At 30.0% G+C, this 12082-nt stretch overlaps 1 protein-coding gene across 2 annotated transcripts in view; it reads left to right on the top strand.

Moving 5' to 3' along the window:
• The first annotated feature begins 8297 nt into the window (after positions 1-8297).
• Positions 8298-12082, top strand: part of LOC122632996 (sex-determining region Y protein-like) — a 7813-nt gene continuing 4028 nt past the window's right edge. Inside the window, exons 1-2 of one of the 2 annotated variants that reach the window (XM_043820385.1) lie at positions 8298-8371; positions 8766-8900. In XM_043820385.1, coding sequence (XP_043676320.1) covers positions 8783-8900 — 118 coding nt within the window. In that variant the 5' untranslated portion in view covers positions 8298-8371; positions 8766-8782. Of the gene's footprint in view, positions 8372-8688; positions 8901-12082 lie in introns of those variants that run through there. The other variant, XM_043820384.1, reaches the window with a different exon arrangement.

The raw sequence follows: 12082 nt of genomic DNA, 5'->3' as shown, positions 1-12082 counted from the left end.
AATGAATGAGAAGATAAGAGAGAAGAGATAAGAATTGTTAAAAGTGGACACTAGAACAAAAAAAAAAAAGGTCACTGCACAAAGTTCTTTTTCTTTTTATCCTCCGTTATGAGAATGTCCCGATTGCAAATGTATCGAAAATTATTTCCCATGATAAACTATCCCTTTCTTCTCGTATGTATATATATATATGTATATACATACACATACACACACACACACACATATATATATATATACTTCTTTCTTTTTCTTTCTGAAATCAATTGAACTCAAAATCGAAGCAAAAAACAGACAAACAAAATATAAAAAAGAAAACACACTAATAACAAGAATTAATAATAATTATTGTCAAAAAGAAAATTAGACATAGATATATATATATCTTTAAGCGTGAGAAAATGGAATGGACGAGGATAAATTAAAAACGAGAAAAAAGGGATCGAGAAAAGGTAAGAAAGGAGACAAAAGAAAAAAGAAAAAAAAGAGAGAGAGAGAGAGAACGGAGGATGATAATACTGTCGTTGTCACACACCAAACAAAATTATATAAATAAAAAAAAATATATATATATATATACATAGATATATATATTGAAAAAAATGAAGAGAAAAAAAAAGCAGAAGAGAAGGAAAAGAGAAACAATTTTCTTTCTCAAAACGAGAATCTCGTTAACTCGCGTGCGTATTTATGTTGTTATATTCGCGGAGGATTTCTAGCTGACGGCACGATCAGCTCTCGAGTGAGGTGGTTGCATCGCCTCGGGGCAGTTTCCAGCAGGAAACTATACGAGAGAACAGAGACTCGGGGGCGGAGCCGAAGACAACGGCCTCCGGACACTTGTTGCTTCGTGATCGCTACGAGACCGCGTGCCAGTACGAGCAACACCAAGAACGGAAAGAGAGAGAGAGAGAGAGAGAGAGAGAGAAAGAGAGAGAGATAAGGATAGAGTATATATGTAAGGGAGAAAGAAAGAGAGAGACGGAGAGAGAAAGAGAGAGAGAGAGAGAGAGTGGAAGGGAGTTAAATAAAACTGGTGGAAGAAGAGTGGGGGTAACTCCCTCGAGTTTGCGTGGTGAACATGAGAACATAATTTCAGTGTTAGAAGAGAAACCTTCTACGATCAATTTATTCTACGTTCTTTTTTATATATGTATATTTTCTTTCTGTTTTTGTTTTATTAATTTAATAATATAACTCGACGAGTTCGTATATATGTATGTTCGTATGTACGTATAGATCGATTAGATAGACGACGTATGGATGTAATAATGGCTAAATTGATTTAGTGCGGATTAATAATTTTGTTTTTTTCTTTTTCTTTTTCTCTTTTTTTTTTTTTTTTTTTTTTTTTTTTTTTTTTTTTTTGTTTTTTGTTACTAACTGTTTGGAAAACTTTTTCTACGTTCAGTTAATTTACTCTTCTATTTTGCAAATGAATAATTCGTCTGGGGAGAGATAAACTCTTAGGGTATATTCGTAAATGAATTATCTCGATTGGTTTCCATCGAAATAAAAGTTTTTATACGTGTTATTAAATTTTTATTAGATTATAATATTTTAGAAGATTGTTAGGTATACTTAATAATAAAGAAAATCCATCAAATCTATAATACAAGTCTACAAATCAAAATACAACTTATTAATTATATATATATATATACATACATACATACATACATATATATATATATATACATACGTATATATTTAGTAATAGATAAAATGTATTCAAATCTATGACCGAAGTTACGAAAATTAAGTAGACGTATCTATTACGTTTATTTTAGGTTCTATATATCTATCTCTCTCCCTCCCTATGTCTCCCCTTCCATCCTCCTTTCTCCCTCTCTCGCTCTATCTCTCATTCCTGGATTTATCTCCCATCCTTCTCTCTCATCGTTCTACCTCACATCGAATAGTAACCATGGTTACGATGTCCTACGAGAGAAGAACCAATCAGCTTCCTTCTCCCCACTCTAACTCTTTCATTCTCTATCTCTCTCACTCTTCTCTCTCTCTTTCTCACGTCACACATACAAATGTATTTTACCTACCATCCTACCCCTTCTTCTTTCATTCTTTCTCACTCACTCCTTTCTCTTTCTCTCTCTTCTCTCTCTCTCTCTCTCTCTCTCTCTCTCACTCTTTTCTTGTCTCCGTCAGTCTACCTTCCGGCAATACGATTGGTCGAACTATCATGTACAATAATGACGTCGACAGAAGGAGTGTGCGATCTCTCTTGGCAGTGGACCAAGAACGGTTGCACTCGACATTGCATTCGTCGTTGCACGTTGCACTTCTCGCGTGGATGCCGAGAAGCCAACACCTTATCGATTGCATCTATATATCTATATCTTTTATATCTTTATAATTTCATATACATATATATATATATGTATATATATATATATTATATAATTTTGTTTTCTTGTAGAAATAATGAAATTTTTGTATTATAATACATTACATTGTGATAATATAATTTAGAAAGAAAAAATTATTAACAAAAGTTATTATTATTATTACTTCTACTTTATATAATTTATATATATTATAATTAATAAATATATATATATATAAATATATCAGTATAACAAATATACATATATAACAGATATATACTCAAATATTTGTTTTTTAATCTATATATATATATATATATCTTTAAAATCTGTATAATTTCTTTATAATCTTTATAATCCTTATAATTTTCTATAAAGACAAATTATCAGTATTTTTATATATTTTATTTTTCTTATTAAAAAAAAATATATATATATGTAATTACGTATAAGTAGGTATATATCTATATAAGTATATAGACTTGATTTTTAGGAAATATTATACAAGGTGGTCAACAAATTGCAATGGAGACAATCGTCTCGATTCGATGACAATGCAAAAACGTATCTTGGCTTACTTCTCCGTTGGGGGTCTGAAAAGTTGCGGTATCGGCATCCCAGGGGGTTTTTACATGTGTCGAGTGCCCGATGCGCTGCACCGAACTCGCCGCCCCTGAGACGTCTCTTCGGGTCCCTTTCAAGTACCCGACGGGGTATCCTGGACCCCCAAGAATTATCAGAATCATTATTTTATAGTGTCACGACCGGTAGATCGACGAAATAAACATAAAAACATTTCAAAATTAAATTTGATATTCATCTATCGTCCATGTTTACGTTATAATTATTATACACTGTGTATATATATATATATATTATATAATATAATATATTAATCAAAAACTTTGTATTCATAATATTAATCCTATTATAGAAATAGAATACATATTTTATTTAGGTTTATAAAATTCTAAACTGATTGATAAGATCTTAGCAAAAAATTCACGACAGAATAAACGTCATCTTTCATTAATTTATAATCTCGCTATGAAACTGGATAATAATTTTATGAAAATAATTTTTATTGGCGAAAGATACGAAAGAAAAAAAGAAGATTGTAAATTCTAAAGTCGATTAATAATCGTAAAGATCGTTTGAGATAATCTAATTTATAGTTTCATTAAGAAGATAAGATAATTCAATCGATTTCATCGTTTATATAAATCTTAGATCGATCATTTAGAGAATTTAATCGTATTTTTTATTACAATCGATTTTGTTGTTTATACAAATTTTAGATCGATCGTTTAAAGAATTTAATCGTATTTATTACACACGCACAAACACGCACACGTGCGCGGGCGCACTATATATCGTTCTAAAAGAAGATCTAAGAAATTTTACAATTTAAGAAAATATAATTGAAACAACGACTCGATTTTCTTTCGAGTTAAATAAATTCGAGTTAGTAGGCGTATCAGGCGCCATAGAGTGGAATTTTCATCGAAAGAAATTCTGATTCGAAACGGTGCTTTTTCGAAACGGCCCTGAAATCCCGAAGCATGCGTATTACGTACTTACGTACAAAGAACGAACATCGGCACATATTGACGCCACGTGGAGCCCCGGGATGTTTACCATTGCAAGAGCAAAATTCGGGCTTCGTTGAAATCAATATTATTGTTCGCCGGTCGTTCTAAATTTGGATTAGCGGTTAGCGACGAATCACGTATCCATCTCACGATTGTGAGATACTTTTCGACTACGAAACGAAACGAAACACAAGCATCTAAACGTTCATATTACATTACTAATTATCTTGATACTTCGTTAATACCATCTTCATCGAGAAAAAATCAATAATCGATCGTGTTTAAATAATGTGCAAATTCGAATCTTCTAGAAATCAAATGCATACATTTTTTTTTTTTTTTTTTTTTTTTTTTTTTTTTTTTAATGTATTAATTCCATCGTGGGTGATGAATTATTAGTAATAAACCTACCTACCTCCCTCCCTCCCTCCCTCCCTACCCCATAAGAATTCCAAATCGATAATCGATCAGATTTAATGATGACTCGTCGTAAATTCTGAGCTTGCTAGAACTCAATTATATATGTGTGTATGTGTGTATGTATGTATATATATATATATATATATATATATATATGACATAAAATTTTAAAACATTATTAATCTGACTCATAACCGTTGAATTATTATGTATAACCCCATAAGAATTCCAAATCAATAATCGATCAACTGTAACGATGACTCATCGTAAATTCTGAGCTTGCTAGAACTCAATTAGATATATATATATATATATATATATATATATATGATATAAAATTTTCAAAATTATTAATCCCATTTGTAATCATTGAATTATTACAAATAACAACCATAACAATATCAAATCAACTCAATCTTATGGGATAAAATTTTTTTCAAATATTATCAATCCAATTCGTAGCTAATCAATTACAGACAGATTAAAAACCCATAAGAAAAACCCAAATCGATGATCGATCAACTGTAAATTCCATGTTACCCTAGAACTCGATCGTGTCGCACAAAATTAAAAAGAAAATAATTATCGATCATCTCGTGATTAAAAAAAAAAGAAAGGAAAAGAATTACCTGCTGTAAAAAAATTCGATTGAAAGAAAAAAAAAAAACAAAAAAACAAAAAACCAAAACATCCCTCGTTAACGAAACGCGCTTAGTTAAAAAAAAGAAAAAGAGGAAGAAGAAGAAAAAAAGAAAGAAAAAACGAGACAAATAGAGATAGAAATAGAAATGCAAATAAAAAAGAATAAGGGAGATAATAAAAAATAGAAAGAAAAGAGATCTTTCAGCAATTATTTTTACAGCAATTTGTACCTCTAAGTGTCTCTCCTTTTTAACTTAACTTAACATATTTTCTCTTTCTTTCTCTCTCTCTCTTTCTTTCTTTCTTTCTCTGCAACTCTTTCGTTATGAACCCCCATCGCCAAAAGTGCGAGTGAGACGTTCCCTTTGATCTCTATGAAAAAGCCGCCACACGGCATTGACCGTGGTTTATATACGCTCATCTATGGGGCACTGTCTTTGCTAGCTCACTCATTCATTAAATTCGTTGTATAATTAGGCGCACGAGAGGAAAGACAGAAAACAAGTCGTCTTTACTCTACTTCTACCTCTCTCTCTCTCTCTCTCTCTCTCTCTCTTTTTCTCTATCTATCTATCTATCTCTTTCTCTCTTTCTGTCTTTCTCTCTCTTTCTGTGTCTATCTGTCTCTTTTTCTCTTACGAACATTAAGATGAGACTCTGTACCGAAAATTGACTCGTATACCATCCTATTTGTCTCTTTTATACTCGCGAGAATTTGCCAACAAAAAGAGAGAGAGAGAGAGAGAGAGAGAGAGAGAGAGAGAGAAAGAAAGAAAGATATATAGATATCCTTCAGACGATGACAGAGTATCACGAAATTAAAATTACTTCAAATTTGTAAGAGAGATAGAGAGACAGAGAGAGAGAGAGAGAGAGAGAGAGAGATCATAATTTTCTCATGAAAATCTAATCTTAAGCTTGATAAATATAAATCTTTTATTTTGTTCATACGTATAATATATATATATATATATATATATATATATATATATATAAGATAAATCTTTATAAATAATTATTCTAATAAAAGCAAATTGTTGTATATTAACTTAGAAGATAATCAAGCACATATATTCATACATACATAAGATACATATATGTTATAAATCATTAATTATACTTATTTATATATAAGAATAAATATACGTAATAATTAGTAAACTGAAATCATTCATTATTCGTTTATAAGATAATCATTCACATACGTATATGTATATATACATACAATATATACGTACAATATAGGCATATATATAGTATATATTTTTTATATTTTTGTATACACATATATATATATATATATATGTATATGTATGTATATATGCATGCGTGTTACTCGTGTCAGAGAGTCGTCACTGCGAGGTGTTAACATCGAGTCAAACACAACTCAGACACAGACTCTATTGTGTTGAGAAGAGGGAAGAATGCTACCTAACTGGCTCGTACAACCTGTCCATGTCGACTCATCACATCAATCTTAGAACTAATTTCATTTATCTATAACGGGAAGAAAGAGAGAAACAAAGAAAGAAAAGAAGAGATAGAAAAACAAAAAGATAGTAAAAATAAGCACACTCGAATACAAATTTCGTATTAATTTATACTAAAATAATACACACATATATATACGATCCTATAAAGTTCATTTAATTCCTATCAAGATATACATATCGTATCAATGGATATATTAAAAGTACGAAACAAAAGTTGATTCAAAAGTTCCTAGATTGTAAACCCTCAAAAATTTCCTAGTTTGATTTCTATAATTTTACGAAGAGAAAAAAATAATAGCATAAAAATATCTCGACAAAAATTGATTCTTAAAATCGTTCAAGTATTTCTTTTCAAATATAATATCGCGATGTCTCCATTAATAATATAAACGGATTAAAAATTTGTTAAAAAATGTGTGCGAGAGATGTGCATTCGTGCACATAAAAAATTAATTTTGCAATGGGCATATCGATTTCCAAAGTGTTTGTTCGGATTATACAAAAAATTTTGAAAGATCATGAATGAAAAAAAAAAAGAAGAAAAGAAAAAAGAAAAAAGTAGAAGGACATATCCAAAGTTAAAAAAAAAACAAAATGTAAAAAAGTTCATTCTATTAAAAACGTAATGACAAATTCCTTTTATTTACTATTAAAAAATTATAATTTCACTGAGAACGACAAAATATACACACACACATACATACATACATACATACATACATACATACATACATACATACATACATATACCTCGATTCTAAGAAGATAAAAAATAACAAGATAAAAATAAATAAAATCGAAAAAAAAGAAATTTTATCCTCGCCAGAAACATTGTAAAATAATTATTAACGATATTAAGAATATTAACAAGAGGTATAAAAATGACAATAAGAATAAAATGAAGAATTATGAAGATTGGTGATATTAAACTAAATCCACTTATACAAATTTTCACCCCCACCCCCACCCCCACCCTTACCAGTGGTAGGTGGTCCACGGAACCGCCTCCACGATCTTTCTTCCATCCAACGTTTCGTGCGTGTGCCAGACGTGTGCGGCTCGTTTCAGCCTCTTTTGTGTGGACCAACCTGTGCGGCTGGCCTCTCGCAGTCATCCTTCGAGCTCTCACCGATTTCTCTCTCTCTCTCTCTCTCTCTCTTTCTCTCTCTCTTTCTCTCTCTTTCTCGATCTTTCTGTCTCTATCTCTGTCTCCATCTGTGTCTCTCTCTACCTTCCTATCCGGTGTCTTTCTACTTACTTTCGTCAGTCTCACTCAGTCGGCCATCGGACTTTAACTACATTCGCATCTTCTCTCGGTGATAAACGAGTTAAAAGTATCAAATTTCGATCGTCATCATAGTAATTCGTTATTGGATTTTTTTAATCGAAAGAAATATATATATATATATATATATCTTATAGAATTTTTATTTCGATTCGTCTAAAGAGAGAAAAAAGAAGAAAAAAAGGGAAAAGAAAGGGAACAAAGGAAAAGAAAAATTTGTATTCGATAAATAATAATGTAATGGATATTGTGAATGATTAATATGAAGATTATGAAGGAGAGATCAATCGTAACGATTACGTTAGATCGAAAAGATATGTGTGATCAATACGAAGAGGAAAGAGGATCGTCGATAAATAATAATCGTCGTTTAATATTTTCGAGATATTACTTCGAGGAATCGAGTTAAATACTCTTAAGAACTTAAGATAGAAACGTTCAACAGGGTCAAGGAATATATTTCTTTTCGAAAGAGAGAAAGAGAGAGAGAAAGAGAAAGAGGTAGAGAGATATAGAAAGAGAGAGAGAGAGAGAGAGAGACGGATAGACAGACGAAGAAAGAAGAAGAAGATAACATCATCATCGAGATAAATTGTGAGCTCTTAGATAACCCGAAACTAATTAACAGATTCATCTTGAGAATCCCAGAAGTGGATTATTTATGATTATATATCGAAAGATTTAATGAAAGAGAAGAATATATATATATATATATGTATGTACATATTTATTTATATATATATATATTTTTTTTTTCTTTCGTTACTTTAACTCGATTAATAACAATCGATGATATACGTCGTTATCATCCAATAAAATTATTTTCGTATCGATTCTAAATACTTCTTACTGAGTATTGCCGTCTGATCTGTTAAAAAAAAAAAAAAGAAAGAAAAAGGAGAAGAAAAAGAGAAGAAAAAAAAAGTAGTTTTCGATTTCTACGAACGAACCGATCGATAATATTTTTTATTGATACTGTGAATTTTAGTGTACGACATAAATAAGATGGAAGGCCATAATGTTAATGGTTTGTCTACTACTACGTTGGAAGTTAAACCTGGAACTTCTGGTATTGAAAATTGCAACAATACCTTGGACGACGCCGTAGGGAAATTATTGCAAGGTTTGAAAATTTTTTTTCTAATTCTATGGTTTTCTTTTCTTTTTTTCTTTTTTTTTTTTTTGTTCTTTGTTCTCTTTTTGTTTTTTTTTTGTTTTTTCTATAAATATATTCGGGGATGTTAAATATTTAATTGTGCGATTTGTTATAAAAGAAAAAACGAACCGAGATATGTGTATTTAAATTAATAAATTAATTTTCTCTATTCGTCGTTGTTAAATATTTCAATCGTAATTAAAAATTTCTCATGATTCATTATTATTTATTGGAGAAAGGAATAATTTTGTCAAACAATCAAAATATATCTTCGACGTTTGAATCTTCTTATATATTTTTATATATGTATATATATAATTGAATATTTAACACGAGAAATGATGAGGAGAACGCAAAGAAAAGTCGCAAGTTAATATCGAAAGAAAATTCATTCATTTCGAATAATTCGATAATAGGATACATTTTTGAATTTATTGAATTATAAGTTTTATAAAAAAAAAAAAAAAAAAAAAAAAAAATAGTAATTCTTTGAACAATACCGTGAAGAAAATTATTGCGATCTTGATATCTTCTTATCTCCACATCCAACAATATTTAACACGAATGATCTATAATGCAAAATGTAAAGCTACGATTTTTTGGACGATGATCTAAGCGAATTATTGCAAGATTAAAATTTTTTATATATAATATACATCTCTCTCTCTCTTTCTCTCTCTCTCTCTCTCTCCCTCTCTAATATACATACAATAACGTTAAATATTTAATACGCGATTAGAAGAGAGCTGCAAGGATAGATAAATAATTTGAAAAAAAAATAAAAAGAAAAGAGAAACAATAAATCGCAAAAAATATTACGAATTAAAGAAAAAAGAAAAGAAGAAAAAACCAGAAACTGCTCTGTCTAAAAAAAAAAAAGAAAAAAAGAGAAAAAAAAATCTCAAGTAAAAAATTCACAAGTGTAATAATAGTTCGATATAAATTTCGATCGATATTCCAAAAACGATATATAATATATTTCGAGTGAGTAATATCTTTCGAGTGAATATTTAATTGGTGCTGAAAGCTCGTCCTCGTCGTCGGCCATCGCTCTTCTCTCTTGGCTACTCCGTTTAAATTTCTCCACCCTTGTGATAATATAGCAATAGTAGTAGTAGTAGTAGTAATAGTAGTAGTAGTAGTAGTAGTAGTAGTAGTAGTAGTAGTAGTAGATAGTAGAAGTGGGACGGTTGAAGAAGGGGGAAGGGACAGAGGTGGGGTGTAGATTTTGAACGACAGGTGCTGCGAACGAAGCGAAACCGTCGTCACTAATTATGCGAGTACCAAATTTAATCTGACACATCGGAGAGGTCTAAGAGGTTGAATATGTAGTATGCGAGAGGACGACATGATTTATCGTCGGCCATCTTTCTCTCTCTCTTTCTCTTTCTCTCTTTTTTCCTTCTTTTTCTTTTTCTTGTTTTTTTTCTTTTGGTATATATCGTACGTTTACGTGCGTAATAATAATAACCACTAGAGCGGATTACGTACGATACTTAGAATAATATATTTAAAAAAAAAAAAAAGAAAGAGAAAGTAAAAAGAAATAAGAGGATAGAAAAGAGAAATTACGAAATTTAAGTTGGTCTTTTTTCTTTAAAAATTGCTCGATCGCGCCATTATTTTTCTTCTTCTTTTTTTACTTATTCGATATAAACGATTCGTTATATCATATAGTTCATTGAAAATTTCTCGCATAAATGATCCCACGCATGTTCCAGAGAAAGAATCTACCTCGAATCGATAAACCTCGATAGTTTATACGAAATGTCTCGGTTTTAGAACAAGAATTGATTACTTTAAGACGATTTAAATATTTGGTTAGGTCAATCTTTATAAAAGAATATTATTAGAAGCTATGCGTGTATATAGATAGATTTATTTTAGTGTAAAACGAATTCTTCAAGTATAATACCGTCGGTTTCTATCTATTATATTTTTCAAATATCTTATTTTATCATTACTATGAAATTTCTCGATTTATTATAAAATTATTCGATTTTCATTACAGAAAGTAAACATTAATATCTTGAATTAGGCCGATCTCGACCAAAAATTAAAAGCGTGTAACTAACTGTGAACATTTAAAAGCGATTGAATGGAATTAAAAAAAAAAAAAAAAAAAGAGAGAAAGAGAGAGAGAGAGAGAGAGAGAGAGAAAGAAAGAAAAAAGAATTAAAAAAAGCGATGAACAAAAAGCAAAAAACAAAAAAGAAAATATTCCAACGAAAATATTACAACGAGAGATTTGAATATCTTAATTGATAAATATCTTCATTAATAAATATCTTGATTAAAAATACAAAGAAAAAACTTCTTGTCTTAACGAGAATTTTGTTAACGATACTCTCGTATATGGTGTATCGTAAATAATTTTAAATTTTTCGAAATATATATATATATATATATATATATATATATATATATATCGAGAAAAAATAATTATCGTTGATACAGATTTGTCATTGATATATCGAATCATTGATATATCGAATTTAAGAAAATTAAATGTCAGGGTTGTGCACGAATGCCAATGTTAAGAAGGATTCTTGTCTAGACGAGGTGTCGAAGCATTTAAGGGGGTCTCGTTAACCGATGGAATCACTATGAAGGGGATTTGTAAAGGAGTTAATGTAGCAAGAACCGACGACAGCTTGCCATTGACGATCGGGATACTCAACACACACCGGTCCATTCAGCAAAACACAACCCCCCTATTATAGAACGACTTAGAAGCTAACTGACAATCTGAGAAAATCAAGCTGATCCAAAGATTTTCTCCAAAAAGACACCGACTTTCCAAGTAAACCTATCAGAGATTATAAAACTATTAGAAACAATTTTAATTCGATATTTTATCGGTAACAAACGACAACGATTAATTAATACGATCGTTAGAAAATTGTTTTATTGTATTATCGTCCAACGAAACGAATTGGACCTTTTGAATTTCGAAAAAAAAAATATATATATATATATATGTATGTATGTATGTATGTATGTATATACTTGTACAAGATAGAGGTAAGAAATCTCTAGTATATATTATATTAACGATCTAAAAATAATTAAGGGTTTAAAAAAAGTCTTGAGAAAAAAGATTGATATTTTTTTTCTTTTTTTTTTTCCTTTTTTTGTTTTTTTTTTTT

The sequence above is a fragment of the Vespula pensylvanica genome, chromosome 11 (genome assembly GCF_014466175.1).
Source record: "Vespula pensylvanica isolate Volc-1 chromosome 11, ASM1446617v1, whole genome shotgun sequence".
Lineage (NCBI taxonomy): Eukaryota > Metazoa > Arthropoda > Insecta > Hymenoptera > Vespidae > Vespula > Vespula pensylvanica.
This window is presented reverse-complemented; position numbering and strand designations above follow the sequence as displayed.